The sequence below is a fragment of the Schistocerca piceifrons genome, chromosome 4 (assembly GCF_021461385.2).
Source record: "Schistocerca piceifrons isolate TAMUIC-IGC-003096 chromosome 4, iqSchPice1.1, whole genome shotgun sequence".
Taxonomy (NCBI): domain Eukaryota; kingdom Metazoa; phylum Arthropoda; class Insecta; order Orthoptera; family Acrididae; genus Schistocerca; species Schistocerca piceifrons.
The window spans coordinates 508393577-508412286 of record NC_060141.1 but is presented as its reverse complement, the minus strand read 5'-3'; the positions used below and the strand labels follow the sequence as shown (position 1 = coordinate 508412286).

The 18710-nt window shown below is 42.9% G+C and overlaps 1 protein-coding gene across 6 annotated transcripts in view; it reads right to left on the bottom strand.

Moving 5' to 3' along the window:
• The window catches only part of LOC124796248 (alpha-L-iduronidase), a 232588-nt gene that overhangs the window by 131210 nt on the left and 82668 nt on the right, over positions 1-18710 (bottom strand). For all 6 annotated transcript variants that reach the window (XM_047260344.1, XM_047260348.1, XM_047260349.1 and 3 more), the window contains exon 5: positions 5491-5669. In XM_047260344.1, coding sequence (XP_047116300.1) covers positions 5491-5669 — 179 coding nt within the window. The remainder of the gene's footprint in view (positions 1-5490; positions 5670-18710) is intronic.

The window sequence follows — 18710 nt, the reverse complement described above, 5'->3', positions numbered from 1 at the left end:
TCCCTCCAATATTAAATTGGCAATCTCTTGATGCCTCAGAACCTGTGCTACCAACCAATCCTGTCTTCTAGTCAAGTTCTACAGCAAATTTCTCTTCTCCCCAATTCTATTCAGTACCTCCTCATTAGTTACGTGATCTACCTGTCTAATCTTCAGCATTCTTCTGTAGCACAACAGTTTGAAAGCTTCTATTCTCTTCTTGTCCAAACTATTTATTGTCCATGTTTCAATTCCATGCATGGCTACACTCCATACAAATACTTCCAGAAAATACTTCTTGACACTTAAATCTATATTCAATGTTAACAAATTTCTCCCCTTCAGAAACACTTTCCTTGCCATAGCCAGTCTACATTTTATATCCTCTCTACTTTGACCATCATCAGTTATTTTGCTCCACAAATAGCAAAACTCATCTACTACTTTAAGTGTCTCATTTCCTAGTCTGATTTCCCCCGTATCACTTGATTTAATTCAACTACATTCCATTATCCTCATTTTGCTTTTGTTGATGTTTATCTTATAGCCTCCTTTCAAGATACTGTCCACTCTGTTCAGCTGCTCTTCCAGGTTCTTTGCTGTCTCTGAAGAATTACAATATCATTGGAAAAACTCAAAGTTTTTATTTCTTCTCCTTGGATTTTAATTCCTACTCCAAATTTTTCTTTTGTTTCCTTTACTGCTTGCTCAATATACAGACTGAATAATGTCAGGGATAGGCTACAACCCTGTCTCACTCCCTTCTCAATAACTGCTTCTCTTTCCTGCCCCTTGACTCTTATAACTGCCATCTGGTTTCTGTACAAATTGTAAATAGTCTTTTGCTCTCTGTATTTTACACCTGCCAACTTCAAAATTTGAAAAAGCGTATTCTAGTCAACATTGTTGAAAGCTTTTTCTAAATCTACAAATGCTACAGACATGGGTTTGCCTTTCCTTAACCTATCTTCTAAGGTAAGTCATATCCCTGTAACATGATAATGATGATGTTTGGTTTGTGGGGTGCTCAACTGCGCGGTTATCAGCGCCCGTAAAAATTCCCAACCTTTGCTCAGTCCAGTCTCACCACATTCATGAATGATGATGAAATGATGAGGACAGCACAAACAGTGATCTCGAGGCAGGTGAAAATCCCCATCCCCGCCGGGAATCGAACTCAGGACCCCGTGCTCAGGAAGCGAGAACGCGACCACGGGACCACAAGCTGCGGACCCCTGTAATACACCAAGATCCCAAGACTTATCCCATACATCATCCCAATACCACCTAGTCCAGTTGTATCATAAGCATCTCCTACCCAATAAAATGCCTTGTGAAAGTGTCAGTTGACCAATGTAGCTGAAAATGCTGTGTGGCATTCTACCTGGGCACGGTCACTAATGAGCTGTCTGTCTGTGTAAATGACCACTGCTACACTGTGGTCAAGAGACGTGGATCACACAGATGCTGAGCTTGCCACACAACATGATGTACTTGACTTCAGTGACTGCTTCACAGCCTGTGGCAGCTGGATTCTTCCCATTAACACTAGCTTTTCTAAACTATGCATGTGGGAAATCTCTCTACAATGTATCCTTCAGTCCTTTGACCCCCTGGCCCCAAGCTTCACTAGTTAGTGGCCAACTGCATCTATTCCCTTCCTGATACAGTCCAGCATCAGACATGCCTTGTATCTCTCCCCCCCTCCCAGTGCACTTGAATGATCCTCCCCCTTTCCCCCCACCTGCTCCATCCAAAAAACCCAAAGGCAGCACCTTACTCTACCCCTACCCTGCTACTTCTTTTCCTCCTCCTCCTCCCCACCCAACACCTCACATGTAACCCCCCCACATGCCCAGCCAAGATCACTGCTCACCATATTTGGGCCTCAGCACCTAGAAACAACAGTGGCTGTGTGTTTGAGTCGTGCTTATATGGTTTTGTGTGTGTGTTTTTCTACATCTGAGGAAGGACTGTGTCCAGTGCTTTTTACATGTACATGTCTGTTACTCAGTGCCTCCTCTATGTGGTGAGAAGCAGTCTATCCTATTTCAATGTCGGTTTGCAATACATTTTTGCTGCGCTACCTATGATGGCCACAAAGAAAACTATACGACAATAATAAATAATTACCAATACCTTAATTCTGAAGATAATATTGGTATGGTAGTAGCAAAACATAAGCTTATATTTATTTTTTTCCACAATTTTGGTCATCCAGGGTAGCGCACGACAACAATTTGTCACTGAACACAATACAATGCTGTTCATTACCCATCCATAATTCCGGATTGATGGCACCAATCCAAACTCAGCCATTTATGTTTTATTGTTTTAGTATTAATGGTCACTTACACACTTGATTTTAATTCTCTGTCCAGATGCTGCTAGTCACAGAATGCTGAAGGGAATCCATTACTTGTTCTCAGATGGAAGGTGTTGATGTGAAGAGGTTACAATGTGCTTGGTCCACGAGATGATGCTCGTCCCTTGTCATCGTCAGATGTTGTTGACTGGAACCCTGATGACAACAACATCTGTCCTCACTTTCTCATGCAGTCCAACATTGAGCCACAGTCACACTGAATGCCTCACAAATCTGGATATTGCATGATTCAACTGGCTGGCAATGATGCCCTTTCCAATCTCTGTCAGGTGCTGATAAACTGAATTACACAATAAAGATTTCTCTTTAAATTATGCTGTTGATGCAAGTACGTTATGTGATAAGGTGGGAGGGAGAATATGGTTTAATGTCCTATTGACAATGAAGTCATTAGAGACAGAGCAGTAGCTTGGATTAGGGATGGCTGGCAAACGAAATCAACCATGTCTTTTCAAAGGGTCCATCCTGACATTTGCTTTAATTAGCTTAAGGAAGTCAGAGAGAACCTAAATCTGGAAGGCTGGACAGAAATTTGACCTTCACACTTTGTGCACCAATGAGGCTGCTGGAAGCCTTAGCTATCCATTGTCTACCATTTCCCTGCCACCTCCTGATATTTCACAGCTGCCTGCTCGACTAGCTGCGACAAATCCCAATGAGGTCATGTCATCCCGAATGCGAGTTCAGTGTGGTAACCTCTGCACCACCTCACCACTTCACGATATGTTCTAACATTGCCTTTAAACAAGCTATCTGATGGAACTGTTCATCTGATTGTCTCTTGCATCATTTTGTACTACAGTCAACCCTCCTAGATGCAAACATACCAGTTTCTTGCAGCCACTGCTGTAGCTGGGCAAAAGTTGTATGTGATTTCATTATTACCACAGGGACTGATGACAAAGGCCTCTTCTCAGTTTGTGGCATACCATGAAGTAAGTGATTTGAAAGTGATCCAATCTTCAAACTTATTTTATATCAAAATGGTACATTTCCAGATATGGGTTCCTTATCAAAGTTTTATGTACTAAGTATCCTCTCCAGTGACTAGAAGCCTGTAATAAGAATTGTGTAACATCCTCTCTAACAAAATGGCAATGTTCCTAACTAAACTGTATTACCTTATGATTTAAGGGGACAGGAATGAGGTAAGTTGTACCGATCGCCTTATATGTGTATTACTGTCTATGTTGTGTCACTGGCATGTTTAAGGTTTGTTATTATATTATTTTGATCCACGTAGACAAACCATGAGGCCAGTTGTCATATTTTAATACATAATAGCTCCAACTGAGATTTTTAATTTAAGGTATTACATGGCTCTGCAGCTTCATGCATTTGGCAGCTGTCAATCTTAATAATTTACTGTCTATTGTCTGTCTAATTTAGATATGCTGTAACTTTATTAGTTTGTAGAGTACAATTATGTTGCTGATATAGATGTACTCATCTCTCAGACATGTGTTAGCATGCTGTGTAGATTGAATGTAACATAAATGGTTGCTGAGATCGGCTGATTATTGAATGCATGGTGGGGAGGGGGAGGGGGGGGTGGGGGAGAGGAACCCACCAGTAATTCACTTTCTTGCCAATTCCTGATGTTTCATAGCTGTCCTCTCTGTTGGCTAGCTACGCAAAGCCCCATAATGTCAATTGTCCACTCAGGTAAGTGCAGCCTTTTAAATGAAGCATTATCAACATTGTATTTTGTACCAACATTTTTGAGTGTGTCTCTCTCACACCCTCTTCCATAATGTAACAGGATGTCATTCCCTCCAAATATTTTGGTTTCCCAAGTATTATGACCATGCAATCAAATTTTCTGGAATTGTTTCAGAATATGCCAACATGATACATTATAATGTGTGGCTCTGCAAAGAGGAACTTCTCAGTAGAGGGACATTTATGAGAGTTGCTGGCCGTAGTGGCCATGTGGTTCTAGGCGCTACAGTCTGGAGCCGAGCGACCGCTACGGTCGCAGGTTCGAATCCTGCCTCGGGCATGAATGTGTGTGATGTCCTTAGGTTAGTTAGGTTTAATTAGTTCTAAGTTCTAGGCGACTGATGACCTCAGAAGTTAAGTTGCATAGTGCTCAGAGCCATTTGAACCATTTTATGAGAGTCAAACTGGTACTTATTAATTTGATGAAACACAAATTAGTAAGAAGAACAAGGTGAAATAATAGGTTGTACACAGTGAAATCTGTTCTATGCACCCTACCTGTAACCACCCAACAAAACATACATTATCAAGGGGCCTGGGAGAGCATGTATGTTTTAAATCTAAATAACCCATATACTGACCAGAATTTCATTTCGACATAATACCCCTGAAATTTCAGTGAGAATGAATGGTGACAGATGAACCATCTACACCAGATAAATTGTATATACCACTGAAAGTATATTGAACATAATAACAAGGACTTTGTTGTCTGTCAAACCACTTGGGTCAGCTGAAGTCTCTCCCCAGAGATGGAAACACTCCCTCCAGCACATACTAGGTTCTTTCCAACACCAGGTTATTTCCATCCACTTGGTCCTAACTTACACAGGCCTCTTCATCCTTCATTTCTCTATTACAATCTTACTTAGCATGATTTTCTATTTATGTTCCAATTATCATTCTCTTTATTTAGAGTAAAGTTTGCCACATAACATTACATTTCCCAGCCTTGTTATTGCATAGCTGAAGCATCTTTACATGCAGATCAGATACGACTTCCTCTGTTATGAGTTGTTCCATTTCTACACATCATTTCGGATGCTTATTTTTTTCTCTCCCCAAGACAGAATTTAGTCATCACAGACATCTGAGACACATCATATGTACTGTTAATAATTAAGATCAGATCAGTCATCACAACTGTTTTGATTGATAAATAGCTGTTTTTCTCCTCACTTGAAACTGAACATCAGTTGGAGTTTCAAACATGACTAAACAAATTTTTTTCTAAAATATTTGAGAACTATATGCTTTCAAAAAAATTATAAATGCTTCTAAACATATTAACGGTACTAATATTACTGGTAATGCTCATGCTACTCCTTGAGTCTCCCTACCACAAATAATCTTCAATTACTATCATTACGTGATTATTCAAACTGTTGCATTACAATACTTACCAACATATCTTCGAATTATATTTTCTATTAGATCTTGCCACATATGAACCTGAGTTGCATTGTCAAAGTCATTAAACAAATGACCAGGATTACCCATCAACTCAAAGCCTGGAGAAATTCCTAACTTCTGTAGCCACCCAATGAACTGATCCAGCAGAGTGAAGTCATACTCAGAATTCCTGTTACCAGAAAGGAAACATTAAAATTAATATATTACTATTTAATATTATAATTCATTTCAAATATTAATTATTAGCAGCATGATCTGTGACTGTATATCTGATAGCCTAGTGTTATACTAAATTTACAAGTCAACAGCTCAGTTCCACAAGTGTCAAATATAGTTCAGGCATATCTTCCACATTACGAGAAGAACAAGGCCTCTGGTGTCCATGCCATAGTTCAAAACTGATGACACACACAGACTGCTTCAAAGAAATCAGAAAATTAGATTTGAATACAGTAAATCGGTTTTAGGTTAGCAAAATACTTCATTTTATGTTTATTTTCATGTTTATTTCTTTTTATGTTCACCCAAACGCAAATGACATCTAGGAATTGACATCCTGTTGACAATGACATTGTTAGAGAGCACAGACTGGTGAATGATAGGAATGGAGAAGGATACAGATGGGATAGAAAATTGGACATGCACTTTCAAGTGAGTCAAATGAACTCATGTAACATTAGCATTCAGCAATAATCAACTGATTTTAAAACTTCATTCTTTAATAGTGTTAACTGCACATTATTTAAGTCTAATTATAATTGATTTTCAGGCCTACACATTTGATATTTTGCTTTTCAATATTAAAAATGAGTTTTTTACAATAACAATTCCAGTCACAAAACAACTCATGTACACATTTTATTACTAATAAAAACATGTTTCAATGCATTTTGAACCTCAGTTCATCATAAAACAACCATTCATTACTCTACAAAGCTTACACTGAATTACAAAATGTTAGCAATATGGCATTTTATGAGATGTTGCCGTTAGGTCTTTAGATTCTCCCTGGTGAGGCATGTTTTCATGCACATCTTTTAATTTGATAATTTTGCTTACAACACTTCACAGATTCACCTCATATTTCTGCAATTCACTTTAGAGACACATAGAGCAATAATTACTAATTATTAGCAACTTTCGGTGAAGCTAATGACACCTTCAAAACCACCCGATGATCAGTCAGTGTTTGTTTCTTTTTCTGGTGCTCCCCTCGAGTCCCCTGTTGTGCACTATAGTGGTTGTGTGGTGGTAGCTGTTGTGGGTGCGGAGATAAGAGTATTTGAAGTGGTTGCCTTCACATCATGAAGGTGACGAGGGCCCCTTCTGTACCTTTCGCATCAACATATTTTTCAAGGGGGAAAAATTGAAGGTTGTTCTTTAATATTCACTAGCTTTTACAAATATTCTTGAGTATTAACTATCATTTTCAAAAGTTCTAAAATATTCTCCAGTCTCCTAGGGTACAACTTGGAAGTGGACTATATTACACTGATCCACACTTTGGGAAAATCATCTAAGCAATTAGATGTGCAGGTGGTAAATGCAGAGGAACAACTCATAAAAAAGGTATACACACAGAGAGAGAAGTTATGTAAACAAAGAATGGTTGTGTGAGTGAACAATTTTAGCACAAAAAATGATGTAGTTTGACCAACAAATCTGCAAATACAGAATGTGATATTATGGGAAGAAAAATATTTAAATCCACTGACAGAATAATGAACCAAGACAAAAATATTAATTTTCCAAGAGAAATCCTAAATCAGATCTTTGTTCTTGGTATGTCTTCACAGAAACCTTCTAAGCTACATCACAGAAGCAGAAACATTAAATGAAAAGAAAAAGGCAAATCAATAATCACACCAAAAATTCCATTTCTTTCAACTAACTTACCATTCAGCTTTAAAAACCCAATTTTCTCTTAAGATACAGCAGTAAAGCAAAATGGTAAACATTCCAGGGTTGTGGAGTGAATTTTTAAAAATTCTTTTTTTCACATGGACAAATACATGTACCATGTTCACATTACTTATAGTTGCACACAAAAGCAAAATATTAAATGTGTTTTATAACAATATCCTATGAATAAGTTCAATGCTATACAAATTAAATGATTCATTGCACATCTTTTTCCAATTCAGAAAACAAATGGAAAAGAAAAGCCAAGCAAAGCGAGTTCTTTTCAGCTAGATAGAAATAAAATGCATATAGCTTGAGCTAATAATAATGTGTACTAGCTGCACCGACTTGCAAGTTAACTGAGGTGTACCCAGCAGTGTCTGCATCCTAAGGGGCAGATTCTAAAATCAACTTGATCCAAAATTTCAGTGATCCAGCTATTCATCATCTTTAGGAGAGTGTTGCTGCTGCTGCTGAGTCCTGCTGAAAACTGATGCCAAGACTGCAGATTGTCATCCTAAATAGGCCTCCATACTGTAAATGGTGCATGCACCACACATCATGTTGCTGCCCTCCAAGGCTGGCAAGGTGGTGCTGCCCCTTGTAAAACACTGGTGGCAATAATATATTGCACTCAAAGACTGTTTTCACACTCTATCTGGCTGCACCAAAGAAAGTTCTGTTTTGATGTGGGCTAGTACAGGGCTCCCCATCCTGCTATGAGGAAAGCCATTGTCTCTATTAATCAAACTGTCTGCCACCCCAATGTCAATTATGTCTTTATAAACACCTTCCCAAACATCGAAAGTTTTGGCAACTGTCACAATCTCATCAAATTTCATCCCATGTCCCTCGTTTAAGCAAAGTTCCGCTACTGCCAATTTTTATGGCTGCCGTAGCCTTGTATGATGGCAATATTCCATGCACCTGTCCTGGAGTGTGCAGTTTGAATGGCTAATGTAAGTCTTCCCTCAATGACACAGAATTTTTATATATGCCAAGTTTCCTAATGCCCAAATCATTCTTTCACAGAGCTGAGTAGTGCCCTAATCTTGGACGGTGGACAGAACATACCCTTTTTTTAAAACTCCTTAGAAGTTTCCCAATCTTAAGTGATATGCTTCCACCATAAGAAATAAGAGCCACAGATCTATGCACCTTTTCAGTGCCTCCAGGGATGGTCCAAACTCCACAGCCTGATGAATCTGCTTCTCAGAGTATCCAGTTTCGCTAAAAGCAGCCATAAAATGTGCAAGATCTTGGGTTAAACTGTCTGCACTGGAAATGGCATATGCTCTGTGTACCAGAGTCCTAAGGATGCCACTGCATTGCATTGGTACAGTGGACGGCAACTCTAATCGTGCAGATACCGACTGTGTGTGTTGGCTTTCAATGAACACTATATCCTAGAGTACCATTGTGTTTTTTGTAAACCATGATATCCAAAAATGTAAGCATCCCATTACTTTCAACCCACATGGTATGTTTAATGCTGGGATGAAGACAATTAAAGTGGCCCAAAAATCTCTTCAGAGCATCATATCCATGAGGCCAGATGACAAAGGTATGTACCTCCAAAAGCACATTGGATACAAAGCTGAAGTTCTTAGTGCTGTATCTTGCTTCATAACTGGATCCTCTCCTACACCACCACCTACTGCGAACTGTACATATGGGAGTTGCTCTTACAACACTTTTTCTGCCCCCAAAATTATCCTGGTCTCATCCTACCATAACCTACTGTCTCCACAGACTCCACCTAACATTTTCCAGATCTCTGAACTATCTTCTCCTCACAATTCACATCCCCTCACTTTCACTGTGCACCACTCTCTGCCAATGCTCCCACTAGTCTTTTCCCCTTCTCTGTTCTGCTCCTTTTCTCCTCCACATTTCCCCACCCCTCCCTCCCTCCACCACAGCCTCCTGATGCTGTGCCTAGCAGCCTTGTCCTGCTGTCATCTAGTCCCCTCATGCTCTGCCAGATGGCACTCTTCTCTCCTCCCCCACCCATACCCTGCTATCCCTCTCACTTCCCTGATCCACTCTCAATTGCTGCTATTGCTCAAAGCAACAGTTGCATTCTGGCTGCAGCGGCTGGAGACAGCAGTCACGTGTGCATGAGGTGTGCTTGCTTGTGTAAAAGTGTGCATGTTTTCTTTCCTGAAGAAGGCTTTCGCTTAAAGCTCAGTGTCCAAGTTGTTTATTTTTTTTTTTCCTTCCTGCAACTCAAGTGTTATCTTTACAGTGAGTAGCAATTTATCCTTTTCATAATATTGTTGATATCATGGATTAAGCATCTATACTACATGCATCAAAACAAACAAAATATCTTTTGTGGTCGCTCTCAGTAATATCTCTAGCATCACTGGCCCCGGTGGCATCTTTTCCCTAGAAGCAAAGCTCATGACATGTCCGTTCATGTCCGTTCACAGGATGGTGATGCCCCATGTCAGGGCAGTGTTGGGTCAACATATCCATGACGTAGACTTGTGCAAAGGTGGCAAAGAGCAGTGGGCAGTGTTGGACAGCTTTGTGCAACAGCAGCAGTGGCAATAGCAGTGCTGGGTAGACTAAAGCAGGTAGCTTGGGCTGACTGAGGCATTCATCCACTACCCATCTGCGTGAAGCTTTACAGGCCCAAGCAATGGTTTAATGCATAGGAAAGCACATACACCATCTCAAAGACTGAAGAAACCTGGCATCCCATTTCTGATGCCAGTTTGCACACATGTCTATTGAGCATGGCTATAATGAGGATTGAAAAGTAGTGTGGGGTTGTAAATAAGACACTCCCGTTCATAAAAAAGAAACCGTATCAGTTTATTTTCATATGGGGATCACATGGCGAGGATTGCCGGATGGGATAAGAGAAGGTAGCTTCCATAGCTTCAGGCCAACCTTGGAGGAAAAGGGAAGTGGGAAGTGAAATGTTAAAGAAGATCTAGCTGTTTAGTGGCTCCTCTGGGCAACAATTCAAAACAGAAGCAGTTCCACTTTGTGGCCATGGCTCCAAGAGCCCTGTGTCTCACAAGTGAGGTTATAGTGCAGCATGATTTGATTGGCAGACTGAATTTGCTGAAGACGATTCAGCCTATTCTGGTGAAAACCAGTTGACTTTTGTCACATCAGCAGAACAAAGATAGATAAAAAGGTTGTCTTTTTTAAAAATTTAACTAACATAAATTTCTCATGTTTGGGTCCTTAGTGCATCTGGTACAGTGCCATATCCACGAGCCAGATTGTTCCTTTGCTTGGTTTAAATTCAGCATATTTCCTATGCAGCTAGTGGTAATCATTATGAATCCAATGGTGAGGTTATATCTTGTACTTCATAGATTATACAACTGTAGTGTTTTATGCCTTTTCTGCTTTCTTTCTTGTGAAATACAATTGTACAGTTTGGAAGTGCTGTAACAAATATGTATGAAAAGGCTGCATGCAGAATCGTGGTTTGGGGGTCTTGATGCTTGGTTCCTATTTGAGCTAGGAACATGGGGTAGAAAGTGTTTGGTAGTCGGGATCAGTGGCCATTTGTGCAGCCATTCAAACATCTGTCTTACTATAGCTATGTTAAAGTATATTAAGCAAGGTTCGAATGATAAACCAGACCTGCTGCCCAGGCAAATTGTGTGAACTGATTAATTCCTTTTGCAAAATATTTTAACTGGGCAGAAATTAACGCTCAGCTACTGGCACAATTTGTATGTGCACCATTCAAATTTTATATGCAAAAATAGTAACCCTTGTTCAGATTTTACATGCAAAAACAATCGTCCTTAAATAATTCTCTACTGGAGTGAGACTGATGGATCAAATTGGGTCCACCAGTGTATCGGACCTTGATTTAAGGTAAGTTTTAACTATTTGAGAAAATCTTGCTACGTTCAGATTTCACGTGCAAAAAACATATTATCTGGGAAGTTTATGAAGCACACCACTTCTATATTTTAAGCTTGAATGAAACGGTTCAGATGTTGCAGGAAGGTAGATAAATGAATAAAGTCAAAATGAAATATTTTTGATCCAATAATCTTCATTCATTGTTGATTTATGATAGTTCAAAGTTGAGTTAAACACAGCATGTAAAATTTGTTCTTTTGTGAACTGAATGTGCCAAAACAGTTTACAGTGATTCAAATAAATGAAAACTGCTTGCTTACAATAAAATTAAGAATTAGCTTTCAAAAATCTAGCTTCATTTCAATTTTACACACAAAAAACAGATTGCTTATGAGTTTTTTTACACATACCACTTCTATGTCTCAAACCTGTGTGACTTGGTTCAAATTTTGTAAGAAGATAGACAAATGCATCTAATTTATGGATATCCAGTTGTTTAGTGAAAGCTTTATCAACTGCCACAATATAAGAAACATGACTCAAAAGGCAATAGAAAAACATATACCAGATCATTTGTCATCATTCATCATCCAAGTCAACAAAAGTCTGCATTGGTTGCCCAGCTAAGGAATCTAATGTAAAAAGTATGGTAGAGTAAAAGTTGGGAACCATATTGGAAAATGATCCTATCATAGCACACATAAGGTGAATATGTCCTAGGCAGAGTCAAGAATGTAAGAGAAAGGAACTACCTTTTTGATTTATCTGGCAGTTTCAAAGACATCTAAATCAAAACATCTTGACATATTCACACTCTTTTATGAGTTAAACCTACTTCCCAGCACAGTGAGCTCTCTCTTAGTTGCAAGATGTTGGCAAACCTGCATCTTGCAATTTATAGGCTAAAGTTCCTGATTCTGAGCCTAAAATCCAGAAGATTCACCAGCCATAGTAAATAATAAATAATATAAAACTGCTGAAGAGCATGCATGTGTGGGAATTCGGTTGGGTTGTAGCCCATGGAAAACACACTTTATACTGGTAAGTGCAAACGTCCACATTACAGCAAGTCATACAGTGAACTGAATAGGCAAGAAGGCACAGGCCATTAGCTTAGAGAGTCAAAGATCTTGTGATGGAAGAGATATGTTGTTTTTATTAGTCGATGCCACACAGCTGACCATGGAAACAAAACAGGAAAAGCCAACCACCAAGAAACACACTAGAAACTACAATCTAAAACCATAGGCCAAAGGCAAGACTCAACACAAAAAAGGACACAAACCCTTACATCAAGTGATAAAAGCCCCCTGCATGAATAAAACTCAAAACTAGGTCTGCCATTGCAGCATCATCCGATAAAAGTGCAGGGAGCATATCAGGCAGCGCAAATGTTGGCCTGAGTGCAGTTAAAAACAGACAGGCCAACAAGATGTGGACCACTGTCAACACTGATCCACAGCACCAGAGAGGTGGGACCTCACAGCACAAAAGATGACCATGCATCAGCCAGGTGTGGCCAATGCGGAGCCGGCAAAGAACAACTGAGTCCTTGCAGGAGGCTTGCAAGGAGGAGCGCCACACACCTGTAGTCTCCTTGATGACCTAAGTTTTTTGGGCGAAGGCAGGGTGCGCCATTCATCATCCCAGGAACGTAGTACCTTCTGCCACAAAACTGACCAGAGATCACACTCCGAAAGGCCAATCTCCAAGGCCAGGGCACTGACAGCCTGTTTGGCCAGCGTGTGTACCCGTTCATTTCCCGGGATGGCGACATGGCCTGGTTTCCACACAAAGTCCACGGTGCGGCCACAATGGGCAAGAGTATGGAGGGACTCCTGGTTAGCCATCACCAGATGAGAGCGAGGAAAACATTGGTCAATAGCTTGTAAATTGCTCAGGAAGTCACTACAGATAACGAAGGACTCACCTGGGCAGGAGCGGATATACTCTTGGGCGCGAGAGATGGCTACCAGCTCGGCAGTGAGAACACTGGAGGCAGCTGACAATGAGCATTGTTCATAATGATCCCCTAGAGTAAGTGCATACACAGCATGACCAGCAACCATCGAACCAGCGGTACAGACCATGTCAGAGCCTTGAAACATGGCAAAGAGTGAAAGCAAGTGGCGGTGGAGGGCCTCAGGAGCGACTGAGTCCTTCGGGCCCTGTGCCAAATCAAGGTGAAGGTATGGGCACGGCACACACCACAGAAATACACATATATGGGCCCAGAAAACAGGTGGGAGAGGTAAAAACTCAAGCCCAGAGAGAAGAGCCCAGACACGAACCGAGATTGTACACACTGACCAAGGCTGCCGTTCTGGCAGATTGACAACTGAGTTGGGGAACAGCAGACGTAATTGGGATGCCCGGCAAGCTATAAATGTGTGCAGCATAATCGGCCAGTAATCATTGGCACCAGATCTGCAATGAAGGGACACCAGCCTCCACAAGTATGCTGTTGACAGGGCTTGTGCGGAAAGCTCCAGTGGCGAGTCGGACCCCACTGTGAAGGCTGGGGTCAAGCAACCACAACGCAGAAGGGGATGCTGAACCATAAGCCACATTACCATAATAATATGCCTGGTACATATGTAGAAGTGTAGACCAATCAGCACCCCAGTTGGTGTGGCTGAAGCAACGAAGAACGTTAAGATGCCGCCAGCACATTTGATTAAGCTGCCGAATATGAGAGAGCCAAGTCAACCGGGTATCAAAAACCAATCCCAAACACCGATGCATCTCTACTACAGAAAGAGGTTCGCCATCAAGATAAAGCTGTGGCTCAGGGAGGGACACTGCAGCACCAGCAGAAACACACAATGCAGGTCTTGCCAGCTTAAAACTGGAAGCCAAGTGCTACAGCCCAAGACTGCGCCTTGTGGATAGCGCCCTGCAGCTGCTGTTCAGTAGCTGCAATGCCAGTGGAGCTATAGTATAGGCATAAGTCATCAGCATACAAGGAAGCTGAGACAGATGTTCCCACCACTGCAGTGAGCCCATTAATTGCAACAAAAAAGAGGCAGACACTCAAGACAGATCCTTGCGGGACCCCATTCTCCTGAACTCAAGAGGAGCTAAGGGAGGCCGCAACTTGCACGCAGAAGGAACGAAGCGACAGAAATTTTTTTATGAAAATCGGGAGTGGGCCCCGAAGGATGTGATGTCTTCATATCGTATTGTATGCCTTCCGCATGTCAAAAAAGATGGCAACCAGATGCCGACGGCAGGCAAAGGGCATACGGATGTCAGACTCCAGGCAGACCAGATTATTGGTGGCAGAGCAGCCCTTAACAAACCCACCCTGAGACGGAACAAGAAGGCCCCGAGACTCCTCCGGCTCACCATGCATTCGAGCAACATGCAAAGAATGTTAGTGAGGTTAATGGGGCGGTAGCTGTCCACCTCCAGTGGGTTCTTGCCAGCTTTCAACATGGGGATTATGATGCTTTCCCGCCATTGCGACAGGAACTCACCCTCAACCCAGATACAATTGAAAAGGTCTAGGAGGCATTGCTGGCAGTCCACTGAGAGATGTTTGAGCATCTGACAGTGGATGGAATCTGGTCCGGAAGCCCTATCAGGGCAAGTGGTTAGGGCACTTTGGAATTCCCACTCATTGAACAGAGCATTGTACGATTCAGGATGGTGTGTGTGGAATGAAAGACTCCGATGTTCCAACTGATCTTTAAGGGAGCAGAAGGCCAGTGGGTAATTTGCACAAGCGGAACTCTGAGCAAAATGCTCCGCTAAGCAGTTTGCAGTCATGTTGGTGTCAGTACAGACTGCTCCATTCAGTTTAAGCCCAGGTACACTGACGGGGGTCCAATACCCATAGAGAGGCCTAATTGTGGCCCAAACCTGCAATGGAGAGGTACGGAGACCAATGGTGGAGACATACCTTTCCCAGCACTCATGCTTGCATCGGCGAATGAGGCAGTGGGCTCGCGCACATAGCCATGAGGTGTTCCAATGATGGATGCTGCTTATGATGCTGGAGGGCATGCCTGTGATCTCTAATCGCCTTAGTGATCTCGGGTGACCACCAGGGTGCAGTCTGCAGCCGAGGAGACCCGGAAGTACAGGGACAGATTCTGCAGCAGTAACGATGCCAGTGGTGATCAAGGGAACCACTGCATCAATGGCATCATTGGAAAGAGGCTCAATAGTGGCAAGGGAGGTGAACAAGTCCCAGTCAGCCTTCTTCATAGCCCATCTGCAAGGGTGCCCAGAAGAGTGACGCTGTGGGAGTGACAGAAAGATTGGAAAGTGGTCACTACCGCACAAGTCATCATGCACACTCCATTGGACAGATGGTAAAAGGCTAGCACTGCAGATCGAAAGATTGATGGCTGAGTATGTGCCATGCGCCACACTGAAATGTGTGAAGGCACCATTATTTAAGCCAGAAAGGCCGAGCTGTGCCAACACTTGCTCAACGACAGTGACTCGGCCTGTTGCCACTGATCCACCCCACAGAGGGTTATGGGCATTGAAGTCACCCAGTAACAGAAAAGATGGCGGCTGGGCTATCAGTGCAGCCAGGACATGCTGTGAGGCATCACCATCCGGTGGAAGATAGAGACTGCAGACAGTAACAGCCTGAGGCGTCAACCACGAACAGCGAGAGCCTCTAAAGGCATTTGGAGAGGGACACACTCACTGTAAAGAGAACTAAGGACACAGATGTCAACACCACCAGATACCCTCTCATAAAACACTGGTTCTTATAATAATCCGATAGCCATGGAGGAAACAAAGTTTCCTGGAGAGCAATGCAGAAGAAAGGGTGCAAGCTGATAAGTTGCCGGAGCTCAGCAAGGTGTTGTAAAAAACTGCTGCAATTCCACTGGAGAATGACACTGTCCACAGTCGAAAAAAGCATGAAGGAGGCAGATTACACCGCTGGGTCACCTGCTGCCACTGATGGGGTTCCTATGGGAGCTACATCCATCGTGTCTGAGGGTCCGGTGAGTTCTAGGTCCTCAGCGGACACCAGAATTTCCACCTCATCCTCAGACGCAGAGCTGGTAGGTAGCTGTGGAGTGGGGCCACCGCAATTTCCTTGGGGTCTTTGATTTCGATTTCTCACACTGTTCCTTTGGTTGCCCTAGCTAGGGGGGGAGGGGGGGCGGCTTCTTTGATTCAGTCTCTGGGACTGAAGAGGACCGTGAAGCCCTACGACCAGCGACATGTGGCTTCTTCAACCACTGGTGGTCATCAGCTGTGCCAGTGGTAGGAACCTGGGAAGGGAGTGACCCAAGGGATCCCTTCCTAGTGAGAGAAGCCAAAGAAGATTTATGCTTCTCCGGATTAGAAGTGGGGACTGGTGTCCCATCATTGGGGGGGGGGGGGGGGGGGGTGCTGCTCTCAAGGTAGGTGGTGCGGGAGCAACTGGGAGGGGAAGTGGCCCCCACCATCAAGGAGGCAGGAGTGGTTTTATGGCTCTGAGAGCTGACTACAATTGGTTTAACAGATGGGGCTGGAACAGTAGTGACAGTAGTGGCGTAAGATGTTGTCATGCACACGAGATGGAGCCTTTCAAATTTCCTTTTAGCCCCAATGTAGGTCAGTCGGTCTAGGGTTTTCCTTTCCTTCTGTAGAATCCTACAGTCGGGTGAGCAAGGGGGATGGTGCTCTCTGCAGTTAACACAGATAGGAAGTGGGGCACATGGAGTATTGGGATGGGATGGATGTCGACAATCTCGACATATGAGACTGGAAGCACAGCGGGAAGACATATGGCCGAACTTCCAACACTTAAAGCATCGAATCGGGGGGAGGCATATATGGCTTGACATCATAGCGGTATACCATCACCCTCACCTTCTCGGATAATGTGTTACCCTTGAAGACCAAGATGAAGGCACCGGTGGCAACCTGATTATCCCTCAGATCCTGGTGGATGCACCAGACAAAATGGACACCTCATCGCTCTAAGTTGGTGTGCAGCTCATCATCAGACCGTAAAAGAAGATCTCTGTGGAAGACAATGCCCTGGACGACATTTAAGCATTTATGTGGCATGATAATAAAAGAAACATCCTGTAGCTTCTTACAAGTGAGTAATGCCTGGGACTGGGCAGAGGATGCTGTCTTTATGAAGACTGACCCAGACCGCATTTCGTACATACTAGATACAGGGCCGAATAAGTTTTACTATCAGTCTTAGCCTTTCATTCCTCCAAAGGTGTGACCAGGGAGGGGAACGGTTTGGGGTCATACGTATTTGCATTAAATTGAGCCCTCGAACGTTTAGAGACTGCTGGCGGCTGACCACCAGCAAGAGATGATGTATCACACTTCATTGTGGGTCATCCACCCTGATGCCACCAACTCCGACCAAGGACCCTCCGAACGGGTGTCACCCAGGCTCAGCAAGGGCCACCTGGCAGGATGGCCATTGCTGGGAGTCCCGGCGCCCCAGGGTGATAGGCATCTATTCCTTGGCATATGTGGGGAGTTAACGGAGCATGTATCATCAGAGTGATCCCTATGTTGTCAGGGGCTACAACCAACAGGGCACATGGCAGCCCCACCACAATGGACTGGCTACCGTGCTGGATATTAGGTGCAAGGAAGGCCATGGTCGTCGTCTCCGCAGAAAGTGACACTGCACAGTGCATGGCGGAAATCGCACCCAGGAATATATCATTACCCAAGAGACGGAAAAAGAGTGGGACTGCAATACGATGACAAGAAAGCAGGAGGAAGATCTGAATGTACAACAGACACAATGCACCATGCAAGGTGCTCTTCCCCATTTGGCTAGCTCTTTCAAAAAAATTTGGAAATATGGAGGTCAAACCCAAGAGGGGACCATCACATAGAGGCCGAAATCTTTGAGATGCCTTTTAGTTGCCTCTTACAACAGGCAGGAATACCACGGGCCTATTCTTACCCCCGAACCTGCAGGAGGAGCGGGTTTGTTTCGGGGTATGACAAAACAATACTTTGATTAATGGGTGAGGGGAGGCTGATTTTTTTCCCCGATGGGACCATTTTTTCGCCCAGCCCACACCTGTTACATGTGGTGAGAGGTGTATAAACAAACAGACACAATTGATATGCTTCTGGGGTGTGGGATGCACCTACAATAGGAAGTACCTGAGAGTGGGGGGTGCATCTACAATAGGAAGTATTCCAGAGAGGGGATGCATGCATCCTAAACATAAATGGCATGTTATATGTCGTATTGCATGATATGACAAATTCTATGTTGGAGGACATGATGGTTGTGTCATGTTATATGACATGACATCATGTACCATCTTACTTTACTTGACATGATGGATTATATTACGACACTGACTGACAAGTAAAAAAGAATGATTATGTGAAGATGTTTTGAGTTAAGTGTCTCTGAAGCTACCAGAAAATTCAAAAGATACGCTCTTCTCTTAGATCCTTAACTCTGCCTAGGACATACTTGTCTTTTTTTGTGCTATAAGCATTTTTCATT